General features: G+C 42.6%; 1 protein-coding gene across 1 annotated transcript in view; it reads right to left on the bottom strand.

Moving 5' to 3' along the window:
- Positions 1 to 18,161, bottom strand: part of Rgs17 (regulator of G protein signaling 17) — a 35,494-nt gene that overhangs the window by 2,586 nt on the left and 14,747 nt on the right. Inside the window, exons 2-3 of the mRNA XM_032894780.1 lie at positions 14,590 to 14,679; positions 12,366 to 12,600 (exon numbers count right to left, since the gene is read on the bottom strand). Coding sequence (XP_032750671.1) covers positions 12,366 to 12,600; positions 14,590 to 14,679 — 325 coding nt within the window. The remainder of the gene's footprint in view (positions 1 to 12,365; positions 12,601 to 14,589; positions 14,680 to 18,161) is intronic.

The raw sequence follows: 18,161 nt of genomic DNA, 5'->3' as shown, positions 1-18,161 counted from the left end.
AGAGCAAAAGGAGAGGGATAAAAAGAAAACCGTGCAGGAGACAAAAAAATTACCCTGAGTGTTGACTGCTGTCAATTGTGACCTGGGTGCTGTGGTCCTTAGCTGAGTGTCTCTTTTTGTAGAAGAATTCATTTATTTCATGTGTGTGAATACACTGTCACTGTCTTCAGACACACCAGAAGAGGGCATTGGATCCCATTAAAGATGGCTGTGAGCCACCATGTGGTTGCTGAGAATTGAATTCAGGACCTCTGGATTATATTGTCAGTGCTCTCAACCGCTGAGGCATCTCCAGCCCAGCTGACTACCTCTTAAAATACACAGCCTTTCATGTTTACACTCAAACACCTTAGAGTAAGCATGTTGAGACAGCTATCTTGACTCTGCCTGCTTTTCTTCTCCACAGAGAGCTCTGTGCTATCTACAGTGATCTCAGAATGAAGCCGATCTTACCATGTTCCTGAACTCAACAGACACATATGTTAGAATGACATATACCCCCCAAAGGACAGTTTGCTAGATTTGTCTGAAATGAAGGCCAGCAATTAGTTTCCTCAGTTTGACCCAACCAACTTAAGCACAGAAAAACTTGTCCATCTCTTAGCTGAACTACACATTCTTCTTTGTTGGGAATTCCCTTTTTAAAAAACATGGTTTGGCTTCTGGTTTCCATTTGTGCTGAGGAACTGACCCTGTTCTTCAGCCCACCACACCCCAACCCCACCCAGAGAAAACTTGCCCCCAGGAGTGTTGACACACCTAAGATAACAGGTGAGACCACCACTACCACTCCAATACCTGGCCCAAGTGGGACCCACCAGGGGCCCAGTGAACATAGGCACCTCAGTGTAGCATGAGACATGACCATTCCAGTTTCCATCTGTGCTCAGGAGGTGACACTGTGTTACAGCCCTCAGCACTCCAATCCTACCCAGAAAAAGCTTGACCAAAGGAGTACTGACATACCCAGGCTCAAGGGCTCACAGGAGGGACAAGCTCCAGTAAGAGACAGCAAGTCTAGCTAACACCAGAGATAACCAGATGGCAAGAGGCAAGCATAAGAACATAAACAACAGAAACCAATGCCACTTGGCATCATCAGAAGCCAGTTCTCTCACCACAGCAAGCCCTGGATACCCCAACACACCTGAAAAGCAAGATTCTGATTTAAAATCAGATCTTATGATTATGATAGAGGACTTTAAGAAGGGCATAAATAACTCCCTTAAAGAAATATAGGAGAGCACAGGTAAAGAGAAGAAGCCCTTAAAGAGGAAACACATAAATCCTATAAAGAAATTAGAGAAATCATAACCAAACAGGTGACAGAATTGAATAAAACCATCCAGGATCTAAAAAATGGAAATAGAAACAATAAAGAAATCACAAAGGGAGACAACCCTGGAGATAGAACGCCTAGGAAAGAGATCAGGAGTCATAGATGCAAGCATCACGGACAGAATACAAGAGGTAGAAGAGAGAATCTCAGGGGCAGAAGATATCATAGAAAACATTGACACAACAGTCAAAGATAATGCAAAATGCAAAAGCTCCTAACCCAAGCCAGGAAATCCAGGACACAATGAGAAGACCAAACCTAAGAATAATAGATATAAAAGAGAGTGAAGATTCCGAACTCAAAGGGCCAACTCAGTAAACATTTCAACAAGATCATAGAAGAAAACTTCCCTAACCTAAAGAAAGAGATGCCCATAAACATACAAGAAGCCTACAGAACTCCAAATAGGTTGGACCAGAAAAGAAATTCCTCCTGTCACATAATAATCAAACACCAAATATGCAGAACAAAGAAAGAATATTTAAAGTGGTAAGGGAAAAAGGTCTAGTAACATATAAAGGCAGACCTATCAGAATTACACCAGACTTCTCAAGAGACTCTAAAAGCCAGAATATCTTGGGCAAATGTCATACAGACCCTAAGAGAACAAAAATGTCAGCCAAGGCTACTATAGCCAGTAAAACTCTTAATTGCTATAGATGGAGAAGCCAAATATTCCATGACAAAACCAAATTTACACAATATCTTTCCACAAATCCAGCCCTACAAAGGATAATAGATGGAAAACTCCAACACAAGGAGGGAAACTACACACTAGTAAATGCAAGAAATTAATCTTCTTACAACAAAACCAAAAGAAGAAAGCCACACAAGCATAATTCCACCTCTAACAACAAAAATAACAGGAAGCAACAATCATTGGTCCTTAGATCTCTTAACATCAATGGACTCAATTCCCCCAATAAAAGACATAGACTAAAAGACTGGATACATAAACAGGACCCAGCATTTTGCAGCATACAGGAAACATACCTCAGTGACAAAGGCAGACACTACCACCTCAGATTAAAAGGAAAAAAAAAATCCAAGCAAATAGTCCAAAGAAACAAGCTGGAGTAGCCATTCTAATATTGAATAAAATTGACTTTCAATCAAAAGTTATCAATAAAAGATGAGGAAGAACACTCCATATTTATTAAAGGAAAAATCTACCAAGACAAACTCTCAATTCTGAACATCTATGCTCCCCAAATTCAAGGGCACCCACATATGTAAAAGAAATGCTATAAAGTTCAAAGTATACATTGTACCTCACACAATAATAGTGGGAGACTTCAACACCCCACTCTCACCGATGGACAAATCATAGGAACAGAAACTAAACAGACACAGTGAAAGTAACAGAAGTTATAAACCAAAATGGATTTAACAGATATCTATAGAACATTTCATCCCAAAACAAAAGAATATACCTTCTTCTAAGCACCTCATGGTACTTATTGACCATATAATTGGTCACAAAACAGGCCTCAACTGATATAAGAAGATTGAAATAAACCCCTGTATCCTATCAGATCACCATGGACTAAGGCTGGTTTTCTTTCAATAACAACAACAACAACAAAAATAACCCAAAAAACAGAAGACCCACATACACATGGAAGCTGAACAACTCTACTCAATGATAACTTGGTCAAGGAAGAAATAAAGAAAGAAATTAAAGACATTTTAGAATTTAACAAAAATGAAGGCGTTAGCTTAGGGGACACAATGAAAACATTGCTAAGAGGAAAACTCATAGGTCTGAGTGCCTCCAAAAAGAAACTGGAGAGAGCATACACTAGTAATTTAATAGCACATCTGACACCCAAGAGGAGTAGACAGCAGGAAATAATCAAACTGAGGGCTAAAATCAACCAAGTAGAAATAAAGAGAACTATATAAAAAAATCAATAAAACCAGGAGCTGTTTCTTTGAGAAAATCAACAAGAGGGCACAGAGACAGTATCCAAATTAGCAAAATCAGAAATGAAAAGGGAGAGATAACAACAGAAACTGAATAAATTCAAAAACTCATCAGATCCTACTACAAAAGCCTGTAGCCAACAAAACTGAAAGTCTGGATGAAATGGATGATTTTCTAGACAGATATGAGGTACCAAAGTTAAATCAGGATCAGATAAACCATCTAAATAGTCTCATAACTCCTAAGGAAATAGAAGCAGTCATTAAAAAAAAAAAAAGCAAAGCTCAGGACCAGATGGTTTTAGTGGAGAATTCTATCAGACCTTTAAAGAAGACCTAATATCAATACACTTCAAACTATTCCACAAAATAGAAACAAAAGGAATACTACCTAATTAACTCTATGAAGCCACAGTGATGCTGATACTTAAATCACACAAAGACCCCAAAAAGAAAGAGAACTTCAGACCAATTTCCCTTATGAATATCAATGCAAAAATACTCAATAAAATTCTCACAAACGGAATCTATGAACACATCAAAATGATCATTCACTGTGATCGTGTAGGCCTCATCCCGGTAGTGTAGGAATGGTTCAATATAGGGAAATCCATCAACGTAATCCATTATATAAACATACTCAAAGGAAAAAAACCCATATAATCATCTCATTAGATGCTGAAAATGCATTTGACAAAATACAACACACCTTCACGTTAAAAGTCTTTAAGTTGAAAGATAATTCAAGTAATTCAAGGCCCATTCATAAACATAATAAAATCAATATGCAGCAACCAATATCAAACTAAATGAAGAGAAACTTTAAGCAATCCAAATAAAATCAGAGACTAAACAAGGCTGCCCACTCTCTCCCTACCTACTCAATATAGTAGTCAAAGTCCTAGCCAGAGCAATTAGACAACAAAAGAGGTCAAAGGGATACAAATTGGAAAGGAATGAGTCAAGATATCACTATTTACCAATGATATAATAGTATACTTAAGTGACCCCAAAAGTTCCACCAGGGAACTCCTAAACCTGATAAACAACTTCAGTAAAGGGACTGGGTATAAAATTAACTTAAACAGATCAGTAGCTTTCCTCTACTCAAAGGATAAAACAGGCTAAGAAAGAAACTAAGGAAATAACACCCTTCCTTCACCATAGTAACAAAAAAATATAAAATATCTTGGTGTGACTAACCAAGCAAGTGAAAGATCTATACAATGAGAACTTCAATCTCTAAAGAAAGAACTGGAAGAAAACCTCAGAAGATGGAAAGATCTCCCAGGTTCATGGATCAGCAGGATTAACATAATGAAAATGGCCATCTTACCAAAAGCAATCTAAATGTTCAAAATTCCAACTTAATTCTTCACAGAGATAGAAAAAGCAATTCTCAAATTCATCTGCAATAACAAAAACCCCAGGATAGCAAAAACCATTCTCAACAATAAAAGAACTTCTGGGGGAATGACCATCCCTGATCTTAAGCTATACTATAGAGCAATAGTGATAAAAACTGGGTGATATTGGTACAGAGCCAGGGAGGTAGATCAATGGAATAGAATTGAAGACCCAGAACTAAACCCGCACACCTATGGTCACCTGGTCTTTGACACAGATGCTAAAACCATCCAATGGAAAAAAAGACAGCATTCAACAAATGGTGCTGGCTCAAGTGGCAGTCAGCATGTACAAGAATGCAAATTGGTCCATTCTTGTCTCCTTGAACAAAGCTCAAGTCCAAGTGGGTCAAGGACCTCCACATTAAAACCAGACACCCTCAAGCTAATAGAAGAGAGAGTGGGGAAGATCATCGAATGCATGAGCACTGGGGAAAATTTCCTGAACAGAACACCAATGGCTTATGCTCTAAGATCAATCTATAGACAAATGGGATGTCATAAAATTTAAAAGTGTCTGCAAGACAAAGGACATTGTCAATAGGACAAAGCAACCAACAGATTGGGAAAAGATTTTTTACCAATCCTACATCTGATAGAGGGCTAATATCTAATATATATATAAACTCAAGAAGTTGGACTCCAGAGAACCGAATAACCCTATTAAAATTTGGGTACAAAGTTAAACAAAGAAATCTCAACTAAAATCTTGAATGGCCTTGAAGCGCCTAAGGAAATGTTCAACATCTTTAATTATCAGGAAAATGCAAATCAAAACAACCCTGAGATTCTACCTCACACCAGTCAGAATGACTAAGATCAAAAACTCAGGTGACAGCAGATGCTGGCGAGGATATGGAGAAAGAGGAACACTCCTCCATTGTTGGTGGAATTGCAAGCTGGTACAACCACTCTGGAAATCAGTCTGCCTGTTCCTCAGAAAATTGAACATAGTACTACTTGAGGACCCAGCTATACCACTCCTGGGCATATACCCAAAAGGTGCTCCAACATATAACAAGGACACATGCTCCACTATGTTCATAGCAGCCTTATTTATTGCCAGAAACTGGAAACAACCCAGATGCTCTTCAACAGAGGAATGGATAAAAAAAAATGTGATACACAGTGGAGTACTATTCAGCTATTAAAAACAATGAGTTCATGAAATTTGCAGGCAAATGGATGGAACTAGAAAATATTATCCTGAGTGAGGTAACCCAATCACAAAAGAACACACAGGGTATGTACTCACTGATAAGTGGCCATTATATAAGAGCTTAGAATACCAACAATACAACCCATAGACCATATGAAGCTCAAGAAGAAGGAAGACCAAAGTATGGATACTTCAGTCCTACTTAGAAGGGGGAACAAAACAGTCATAGGAGATATAGGGAGGGAGGGACGTAAAAGGGAGAGAGGAAGGGGGTATGGGGGGGCAGGATCAGGTTTGGGAGAAGCCAGTTAAGAAGTACAGAGAATCAGGAACTTGAAGGGAGGTGTATAGCAGTGGGGGATGGGGAACTGGGGGTAGACACTATAAAGTCCCAGATGCTAGGAAAACAAGAGGCTCCCAGGACCAAATGGGGATGACATTAGCTGAAATACCCAACAAAAAGGGAGCGAGAACATGTAGAGACCATAGCCAGAGGTTAGGCTCGGCCACTGGTTAAGGGATGAGGCCACCCACACATCTCAAACACATATGAAACAGAATCCAGGATAATGATGTATAATATTTAATAAAAGAATCTTAGGGATTTAGAATATTTACTAAAATTATCAATGCAGTGGAACTTTAAAAGTATACAGAAATTAATTTCAGTAGGAAATTCAGTAACCCAACACACACACACACACACACACACACACACACACACACACACACACACATCTTCTATTACTGGACCATTCCTTGGGACATGTTAGAAAGGAAGTTAGAACAAATAAATGGCAGAAGCCCATGGTTAGAATGAAAAACTCTATCCTGAAAGGTCACATCAGAAAAAAAAAAAAAAAAACTACAAATGGGAGATGGGCCTACCCAGGCATCTCAAAAATATTAACCCAGAATTGCTCCTGTCTACAGGAAATGCAGGGACAAGGAGTGGAGCAGAGACTGAAGGAAAGGCCATCCAGAGACTGCCATCCATCCCATATCTAGACACCAAACACAGACACTATTGCTGATGCCAAGAAGCTCTTGCTGACAGGAGCCTGATTATAGCTGTCTCCTGAGAGGCTCTGCCAGAGCCTGATCAATACATATGCAGATGCTTACAGCCAACCATGGTACTGAGCATGGTGACCCCAATGGAGGAGTTAGGGCAAGGACTGAAGGAACTGAAGGGGTTTGCATAGGAAGAACAACAATATCATCCAACCAGACACCTCCTACCCCCACCACCACTGCTCAGAGGAACTAAACCACTAACCAAAGAGTACACATGGTGGGACCCATGACTCCAGCTGCATAGGTAGCAGAGGATTGTCTTATCTAGCATCAATGGGAGGGGAAGCCCTTGGTCCTGCAGAGGTTGAATGCCCCAGTGTAGGGGAATGCTAGGGCGGTGAGGCAAGAGTGAGTGGATGGGGTGGGGAGCACCCTCATAGAAGCAAGTGGGGAGAGAGGACGGAATAGGGTGTTCGCAGAGGGGAAACCTGGAAGGGTATAATGTTTGAAATGTAGATAAATAAATAGCCAATAAAAAACACCATGTTTTGTGGGGCTGGAGAGATGGCTCAGAAGTTAAGAGCACTGGCTGCTCTTCCACAGTTCAATTCCCAGCAACCATATGGTAGCTCACAACCATTTATAATGAGATCTGGTGCCTTCTTCTGGCCTGCAGGCATAGGTGTAAGCAGAATGCTGTATGCATAGTAAATAAAATAAATCTAAAAATAGTTGCATGGCTTCTTTAAAAAAATATTTTCTAAATGAACTATTTACATTTTTCATGCTGTATGAAGTTACCACCAGCTACAAAATAATAAAATGTGTAGAGCTTTCCCTAAGCTTTTTATTTTCTTTAAATACACTTTGTCTGTTTCTACCCAAACACATGGCTCACAACCGTCTATAATGGAATCTGACGCCCTCTTCTGCTGTGTCTGAAGACAGCTATAGTGTACTCATATACATGAAATAAATTAAACCGACTCATCCCATTCTGAAATGTCACTGTCATGTGACATCCTGCCAAACAACACATGCCCATAGTTTTGCCACAGTTCTCTTACTTCTACACGCAGGAGAACTTGTTTCTGTGGAGAACAAAACTGAGGATTTGTGGCCAAGAGAGGATTATTTTCTCCTTAGCAACCTATGTAGTGAAATCTAGTCTAACAGTTGCTTGTGGGTTAGTTATTGGTGTAATTGGTGTCAAGTTAAATTATTTAGGACTAAAAACAAATCACTTTGACAATTACATGGATCGAAACCTAACAACATATTTTCTAATATTAATACTAATGGAATACCAAGGTAAACCATAGACAGCCCAACAGTCAGTACCCTGCAACAATAGTGATTTTTATATTGGTCTTCTGGGAAATGAAACGTTTACCCCTTCCTCCCACCGGTTGCTTTTGCTCAGTGTTTTAATCACAGCAACAGAAAAGCAACTTGGACAGAAGGTTTATCAATTTGCAGAGAAAATACTGCTGGAGGATTCTGGAATACAGATAGTATTTCGATATGAAAATGGAAGTGATTTAGGAGGGATTCATTTGAAGCGAAACAGTTGGTCACATCCACAATTTAGGGAGTGGGAAAGAATCTAGATTTTACATGTCTCAGAGAAGGAGCTGGGGTAGAGAGGATGGCATCCACAGAGGAGAGCTTCCCAAAACACTGATGCCCACAGTGCTGTTCTAGGGGACTTCAGCCAGGTAATTCATGCTCAAGAGACTAAACTCTGGGAGAAGAAAATACCAGGTCTGGACATTAAAATGTGCAGGTGAGCATCATGGACAGAAAAGACAAGACATGGTGGTGAGGAGAAGAGAAAGCCTTTTTGAAGCCACCGTGCTTTCTGGAGGTTGGTAACCACACCTGGAGTCTGATTACCTAGGACCCAGGGGCCTGGATCAGCACATTATTCTAACCCCTTGAGGGGAACATTTTTCAAGAACAAATTGATGTTTGCAAACTTAATATGATTGCTAGAAGAAGTTCCTACCAATAACTAGGAAAACAGGCTAGCACTTCTTAGAAAGCATACAGATGGGCACTGGGGAAAATTTCCTGAACAAAACACCAATGGCTTATGCTCTAAGATCATGAATCAATAAATGGGAGCTCATAAAACTGCAAAGCTTTTGTAAAGCAAAAGACACTGTCATTAGGGCAAAATGGCAACCAAAAGATTGGGAAAAGATCTTTACCAATCCTACACCTGATAGAGGGCTAATATCCAAAATATACAAAGAACTCAAGAAGTTAGACTGCAGGGAGACAAATAACACTATTAAAAATGGGGTTCAGAGCTAAACAAAGAATTCACAGCTGAGGATTATCAAATGACCAAAAAGCACCTAAAGAAATGTTCAACATCCTTAGTCATCAGGGAAATGCAAATCAAAATAACCCTGAGATTCCACCTCACACCAGTCAGAATGGCTAAGATAAAAATCTCAGGTGACAGCAGATGCTGTCGAGGATGTGGAGAAAGAGGAACACTCCTCCATGGTTGGTGGGATTGCAAACTGGTACAACCACTCTGGAAATCAGTCTGGAGGTTCCTCAGAAAATTGGACATTGCACTACCTGAGGACCCAGCTATACCTCTCTTGGGCATATATCCAAAAGGTGCCCCAACATACAACAAAGACACATGCTCCACTATGTTCATAGCAGCCTTATTTATAATAGCCAGAAGCTGGAAAGAACCCATATGCCCTTCAACAGAGGAATGGACTAAAAAAATGTGGTACATCTACACAATGGAGTACTCCTCAGGTATCAAAAACAATGACTTCATGAAATTCATAGGCAAATGGAATGAACTAGAAAATATCATCCTGAGTGAGGTTACTCAATCACAGAAAAACACACTTGGTATGCACTCATTGATAAGTGGATATTAGCCAAAAAGCTCAAATTACCCAAGATGCAATCTACAGTTCACATGAAGCTCAAGAAGAAGAATGACCAAAATGCAGATGCTCCTACTCCTTCTTAAAAGGGGGGGGGAAATATGCATAGGAGGGGATATGGAAGCAAAGTTTAGAGCAGCGACTCAAGGAATGGCCATTCAGAGCCTGACACATATGTGGCATATATATACAGCCACCAAAACTAGATAAGATTGATGAAGCTAAAAAATGCATGCTGAAAGGGACTGAATATAGATCTCTCCTGAGAGACACATCCAGAGCATGTCTAATACAGAGGTCAATGCTAGCAGCAAACCACTGAACTGAGAACAGGACCCCCTTGGGGGAATTAAAGGAAGTATTAAAAGAGTTGAAGGAGCTTGTAACCCCATAAAAATAACAATGCCAACCAACCAGAGCTTCCAGGGACTAAACCACTAACAGAAAGACTGACTGACTGACCCAGGGCTCCAACTGCATATGTAGCAGAGAATAGCCTTGTTGGGGCACCAGTGGAAGGGAAAGCCCTTGGTCTTGCCAAGGTTGGACCCCCAGTGCAGGGGACTATGGGGTAGGGTAATAAGGGGGATGTATATGGGGAATACCCATATGGGGGAGGGCGAGGGGAGAATGGGGGCTTATGGACAGGAAACCGGGAAGGGGAATAACCTTTGAAATGTAAGGAAAGAAATGTATAATAAAAAATTAAAAAAAAAGAAAGCATGTGGGAAGTAAAATCATTTCTATTCCCCATCTCTATCCAAGAGTTAGTGGCAAAGAAAGGTAGGAAGGGAGACTTTCAATATGGGGGGGATGGGGTATCCCAGCTTAAGAGTCAACATGGATGCTATGTGGTTTTATTTTTTGTTTGTTTGTTTTGAGTTGCCACCCAGAGAAATGTTTTCCAATAGGCATCTATGCCAACAGCTGGACACAAGCACAGAATCCTGGTCTGGGTTTCCAAAGGTCCAGGTTAAGCAGTGCTTGGCAGGGGTGCGGTGTGGGGATGGCTCAGCAGTTACAGGAATTGCCTTGCAAGCATGAGGACTAAAGTTTAGATTCCATTTCCAGAAACTAATAGAAAGAAAGGGAGAAGAAAGCAATCACGGGGTGGGGGTTGGGGGTGAGGATGGGAGAGGGGACAGGAAGGGAGGGGGACCATGATCAGGTATTGGGGGGAGGGCAGGACTGACCCTGAGGGCCAGCAGAAAGAATGGGAGAGGTCGGAGGAGGGGGACCCTCTGGAATGAACCAGAGACCTGGGAGGTGAGAGACTCTCAGGACTCAAAGGGAGCGACCTTGGATGAAGTGCTCTACAGTGGGGAGGGGGAACTTGTAGAGTCCACCTCCAGTAGACAGAGCGAGCATCAAGTGAAGGGATGTGGTTGCCACCCCACAGTCAAAAACTCTGATCCAAAATTGTTCCTGTCTGAAAAAACTGCAGGGACAAAAATGGAGAAGAGCCTGAGGGAAAGGAGGATCCAGCTCAAGGGGAAGCCCCAAGGCCTGACACTGTTACTGATGCTGTGTGTGCTTGCAGACAGGAGCCTAGCATGGCTGCCCTCTGAGAGGCCCAACAAGCAGCTGACAGAGTCAGATGCAGACACTAACACCAACCAATGGACAGAAGCCGGGGGCCCCTGAGGTTGAACTGGGGAAAAGCTGGAGAAGCTGAGGAGGAGGCGGCCCCATGGGGAAACCAGCGGTCTCAGCTGACCTGGATCCCAGAGATCTCTCAGACACTGAGCTACCAACCAGGCAGCACACACCAGCTGATAAGAGGCCCCTCTCTACAGCAGGGGGCTGCCAGGTCTGGACTCAGTGAGAAAAGACGCACCTAACCCTCAAGAGACTTGATGCCCCAGGGAGTGGGGAGGTCTCCTGAGGGTGGGGGCTGGTAGGGATGGAGAGATGGGGACATCCTCTTGGAGACTGGGGTTGGGGGAGAGGCATGAAATGGGGATTGGTGGGGGGAGGGAGGGCGGGAGGGGGATGAAGACTGGACTATTTAAAAGGGATTAAAGAATAAAAAACAAAAAAAAGAAAAAGAAATGCCTGATGGGTGTGGTAGTCCCATGATTCTAGCCCTGGAAGCAGAAGACAGGAACTCCCCAGAACTCCCCAGAGCAAGCAGGTTGGGGAGCTCTAGGTTTGATTGCAAGACCCTGCCCCCATGAATATGTGGAAGGTGAATTGAGCATGGTTCCTAATGCACGTGCACCAGTAGGCACGCACACCCACACCACACACACACACACACACACACACACACACACACACACACACACACACACACACTCACACACACACCCCCCAGATAAATGACTCAGGTGAGTCTCAGGCAGTCATGGTCTGAGCATTTTGTTTTGAAAAGCATCACCACCCACTTTAAAACATAGCAATTTACTTATTTCTGCACAGAATTATAGAAGGAAGTACGTGTCACACACCACTTAGCCAGACATAAATAACTAAAGCACAGTGGGGGAGACCTGGCCTTTAATAAGGCCAGGGGACTGGGGGGTGAGGGTAGGGGTGGCGGTGGGTGGGAGGGTGTGGGGGGCTGTGAAGGGAAGTGCCCCCTGGGTCCTTACCTCTTTCGGTGACAGTATAGAAATGTAATCCTCATATATCATCCTGGCCTTTTCTTCAACGGCTTTCTTGTTCTGCTCCTTCTTTAAGTCTTCACAGGCCAGCCAGAAGAGTAGGTTCTCCTCGCTGTATTCTGTTCGGAGGAACTCTCGGAAAAGGTTTCTTCCTGCAGGAGCCTTCATCATCTTGTCAAAATTCTGAGACCAGGACAAGACTTCATCTGCAGTGGGGTTTTGGCTGCAGAGACAGAATGAAGCCATTAGGAACAACATTGACCCGTCTGCTGGCAGAAGCAGCTGATGGTTTCAAATTTGTAGTCTTGTGCTGCCCTCTACTGGTCAGGGTTTTGCCATTCCGCCTGGCTTGATTTGAGAGACTACGGTTCCTGAGCCTTGACAAATTGATCCAGTGGGTGTGAGAAGCAAGGAAGGGAGCTGAGGGTTAGAACTGTAAGGGGTGCATCCCACACGCCCATGGCTGTCAGACACTCCTAATGAATTCTGCAAGTGGTGATGTGTCTTAGCAATTTCTTGTAAATGGATGGGAAACACTGCGAACCCCTTTTTTTCTCCCTCATTTGCATTGTCCAACCATAAGAGGGTTTTTCATCTCCAGTAGCCATTCCTAAAACAAGGATATACTTTGTTCATTGAGCACAAAACACCCCCCAATGCTCAAAGTATTCCTTGAAAGGCAGAGGACTTTTGGAACAGCAAGAAGGATTTTTCTGGACAACATGTAATAAAGATCACTACTCTATTGCCAAGATCACCAGTCACCAGTCCATTTGTCCTCACACCAAAGGAGGAGAGGCACAGATCTTGGAGATTTTTATTTTCTAACAGAAATCTTTAACAGAATCTTGGCTTTTGTCTCAAATATATATTAGGTTAGGAGGGGCACTATGTTTTAATTTTCTTAATTTTTTGACCAAGGATTTTAAATAGATTTGTCGCTGTCCCATGATGTCTGAACCTCTTTATTCATTTATGATATTAGGCTTGGGGTTGGGGAGACAGTTCAGTGGGTAAAGTGCTTTCTAAGCATGAGAACCCAAGTTCGAATTCCCAGCACCCATGTAAAAAGCCAGGTAAGATGATGTGCCCCAGTGTTTGGGGGAAAGGAGAGAGAGAGGCAGACGCTGGGGACTCACAAACCAGTAGGGTTAGCAAAAACCTTGAGCTCCAGGTTCAATGAGAGACCCTGCTTTAAAAAATGGTAGAGAGTGATAGAGATGGACACTTAGTGTTTCCCTCTAAGATCCACAATACACACATGGGAGAGCATGCCCACACATATGTCCATACACACATCCATCTGATGAACACACACACACACACACACACACACTTTCTCTCAATAAAATTAAATGTCCAAATGTTTAACATCACAATGAGACTCATATTCAAATATTAAAATTTCAATAAAAAGCAAAAAGGAGGCATTTATAGTGATGTGAGCCACCAACTCACAATTAAATTTTATCTTCTAAAAATTGCTTTTCAACTTCTCATTTTAGAAAGACTTTGATGAAGTATGTTCAGATGGTTACAAAACCAGGATCTGGTGAGCTGGGTGTTTTTAGTGGTTGATTTTGGTCATCCAGAGAGTGTATATCTGTGCATGTGTACTTGTACCTGTGTGTGTGTGTGTATGTGTGTGTGTATGTGTGTGTGTGTGTGTGTGTGTGTGGTATTCAGATCCTTCTCTTATAAAATGAAGATGAATTTTAAAAATATTTCCAGTGGGGATGGAAGAATAGTTCAGCAGCTAAGAGCACACAGGCTGCTCTTCCAGAGGACCCAGGTTCAATGCTCAGTACCCAAATGGCTGTGAACAACTACTGTGTAATTCCAGTTCCAGGGTATTCAAGTCCCACGCAGGCTTTCCTGTCAACTGAGCATGAACATGGTACACAGACCTGTATACCGGCCAAAAAGATCAATGAGTAAGAAGTACTTTCAGCCAACAAGAGTAAAATGAAGGTTTGTCTGTGATAATTCATGCAATTGTCTTTACTAACAGAGAAAGATCATTTGAGACAATGTGTCAGCTTGGAAACCCAGTGAGAAATCATTGCAGTCACAGAAGAGACCTTTCAGGCTGAGTCTCTTTTCATTTCACAGAACCATTTGTGAGAGGACCACAGAGAGATGGTGCTCGGGAACTGGGTGGACGTACGTGGCTTTTAAACACAGAACTGACTCTCCCTGCCCCAACACTCACCATTCCTCCAGGACCTGGATGCTCTCCATTTTGGTGGTGTGTGGGGGTCTCCCCGAAGAGTCTCCTCTTTCCTCATTCCTGACAGTGAGGCTGTAATGTAACACACTTTGTCAAGGCAATTGCAAAAGCAAAGAAAAGCATCTCTTTCGCAGGAGAACCATGTCTCATGGGCTTTTCACTGCCGACCATGTGGGATTATTCAAAAGACACAGAGAGAGGAATAACACTTTTAAATGGTGGCGGAGTGTGAGAGTTGGTAAGTCTATACCAACTTTTAAAGAAATCATAAAATAAATCAGAATCGTCACACAGATATTACTATCCACTCTGACCCCATGATATGTAAACTAATTCTTTTTCATAGTTGTACCTTTATGGTTTCAAGACTGGATATGCTTTGATATTTGACATATTATTGTGTTACCTTTAAGAAAGTAAAGAGCCATTTTGAATTTTGCTGTGTTCTGTTCAGTTTTTTTCATTTACTTTCTCCTTATTAATAGCTAAGAAGGTAGAATACACCAGAAGTCAATGCAGACTTCTGCACCAGCCTTCCCCTTAAGCCAAGCCATATTTTTGTCATGAATCTCTTTCCTCCATCTCTAGAGATTGAGCAGCTGCACTGGATTCTATGTCAGTCAATCTCCAGTGTCTTGGCAGAGACGAGGAAGCAATTCTGAGGGTGCGGAGCAGGAGGCCATTGGGTAAGCGTGATGGTTGCTTCCCACTGTCACCTATACAGGATGTAGAACCATCTGGGACAGGGGACTCTGGCCAAGGGTATAGAGGGGAAGGAGGAATATCATTATTATGACAATTGATGTGGGGAAACTAATTTGATTGTGGGTGGGGTTGTTCTTCAGCCATAGGTGCTGGACAATGTAAAAATGTTTGCATTCACCCTCCCCTCTTACTATGGTTGTGATTCGATAGTTTCATCAAAGTCCTGCTGACTTGACTTCCTGACCATAACAGACTGTATTTTGAACTGTGAGCAAAAACAAGCCCTTTCTCCCTCAAGTTGCATTTGTCAGAATATTCCATCCCAGCAACAGGAATGAAGGCAGTAAGAGAAGGCACCGTGACACAGAGTGAGACGCCGGGAGCTGGGAAAGCCCCGTGTGCTCCACTAACCCAGGATAGTGGATTGGCATGAAGTACCCTTCAGCTTAATGGTGCCTTGGGGCAGAAACCAGGGTCCTAGAGATAATGGCATCACTGGAAGAGATCTTACGTTAGGCTAGAACTTCTGCTCACCCTGCATAAGCTGGGAAAACCTGTCTGACCTCTTTCCCCTAACCCTACTTGCACCGAGAAAACTTCCCATCTACTTGGCGTGGAGAAAAGTCCCAGCTAACATGTCATTGTTCCTTATTTTCACATTTCTGGCAACCCACCCAAGAGTGCCCACCCGCAGCTCAGTTTTTATCCATATTATAGACACAATCACTGGCGCGTCCTCGATCCTCGACTAAGCTCTATAAAACTCCCTTGCTTTAGCCTGGATGTGTGACTTCACTGAGCTTTATCCCAGAGCTGCTTCCTAGTAAACCTGCCTTTATCTACTTTTAATTCGGACTAGTCTGGCCTATGTCTGCATCGCCCAGAGACAAAAAAAGACCATCATAAGGGAAGGTGGGACAGTTCCAGGCCTTAGTTGGTTAAGACACCTACCTGCCTGGCCTTCCTCAGTGGTCCTTCCTCAGTAGAAACTCAAACTCCTGAGTTAATAAGATGATATTTCTGTTGAGTCTAAGATGACGGGCCTCATGAGAATCCAACCAAAGCAAAAGAAGGTGCCATGACATGTCTTTCATTGGTTCATTCATTCAGTGGAAGCTATCTTTCAGTGATACCATTCTCTTTGCATTGACATTATTATTCCCATTATACAGGTGAGGAAAGTAAAGGTTGGGGTCGTCTGGCAGGTTGAGCACCAGCTGTGTTGTATGGCTAGCATTTGAACTCTGTAGCCTGCACTTTTACTGAGTGCTTACTGTTAGGCACAGTCATCATATACCATTAAATATGATTGCAGTAGAAACAAAGCCTTTGGAGTTGGGGGTTACTCATGAGGAGTCGTTCTCAACCTGGAAAGTCTGGCTAGAGATACTGAGAGACAGTGTCTCATCAACATATTCTTGAACTGTCAGGTTGGGGGAGGTAAAGATGGAGAGAATGTAGCTTAGGGAAGGATCTAAAGACTTCAGGTTTCTATTGGTGATGCTGCCTTTGAGTTTAACGAGGTGGGAAAATTACTGGATAAAGTATACTTATGGTAGAAAAGAGATTAATCGATGTTGGGAAAGAGCCTTTATTTTGATGCACTGTAGACCTCAAAGGAAAAGAAAAACTTAAAAATGAAGTAAGATACAGTTTCCTCACCCCACTCTGGGATGTAGTGGCAAGCTTGCTGGTACAGATACCCTGGGGAACGTAATCCCCTGAGTAAAGGGGCATAGTCCAAAGACTCTAGAAAGCAGAAGCAACACCTAGCTGGTTCCAAGAGTCACTGATACTGCCAACACTCAAGGAGAGCCCAGAAAGGCCACCATGCCAGGGCTAGGGAAGCAAAGGCTTTAATGCCATGTAGCCAGAGGAGAGAGACCCAGAGAACAGCCGGGCTTGATTCAATCTAAGCATGGAGGTACTAAGACCATGCTTGAAATCTGAGGTAGCCTAGGAAGCCATGGCCGTCTCTACCTGCCATGCATTTAGGTATGACACGTGTCCTCGATGAGATCCACCGGTTTCTCTCGGTGGCTGAGTAAAGGTATTTCTCTGGGATTTGAGTGGGCATTTGGGTGAGATATTGACACATCTGTCACATCCCCTCATACATCAAATATGCACCTTCTGTCACTTTTACCGAAGATCTCACTGCAATAAGAAGCCACTCATTCCCATACAGCGTCCTAGAGAATGTGCGGCACAAAACCGAGGTTACCGCTCATCTCAGGCAGCCTATCTTAGAAATCCCTTCCCTCTGCCTCTGCTGTAGAGCAACAAATCTGGAGTCCACGGGCATGATTCACACGATTCTGAGCATAAATCCTGGCTCCCCTGTCTGTTCCTATGATGTTTACAAACACGGCAAATGCTACCATATTAGAGCCATCCGCATAAATATTGGATTGTGTTTACGTCTCTCGTTTGTACAGATGGTAAAATATGGGTACACATTTGGACTGAAACTAGTTATGACAGCCATTCAGTAAATGCTTAACTGTTCACCACGAGTGCCGCCCTTAATTTAATACTGAGCACAGTCTTACCCTTCAATAAAAAAATTGAACTTAAGCAGTGGGAGCCTCGGAAAATAGGACGAGGATCCCCAGAGGCAGCTGGCTAGAAAAGCCAGCCAAATGGGTGAGCTCCTGGGCTTGTTGGAGAGGCTCTGTTTCATGTCTCAAAGAATAAGTTGGAAAACTAGACATTTGACATCAATCCTGGGCTTTTAGTGTTCAAGCATGCCTGTCTTCTGTCATGTAAACATGGATGCACACATGTGCACCCCTGACAGAAAGAGAGACAAGGGAGGAGGAGAGGAAGAGGGAGAGGGAGAGGGAGAG

This window comes from Rattus rattus, chromosome 2 (genome assembly GCF_011064425.1).
Source record: "Rattus rattus isolate New Zealand chromosome 2, Rrattus_CSIRO_v1, whole genome shotgun sequence".
NCBI lineage: Eukaryota > Metazoa > Chordata > Mammalia > Rodentia > Muridae > Rattus > Rattus rattus.
Note: the sequence above shows the minus strand (reverse complement) of the source record. Positions and strands in the feature narration are given on the sequence as shown.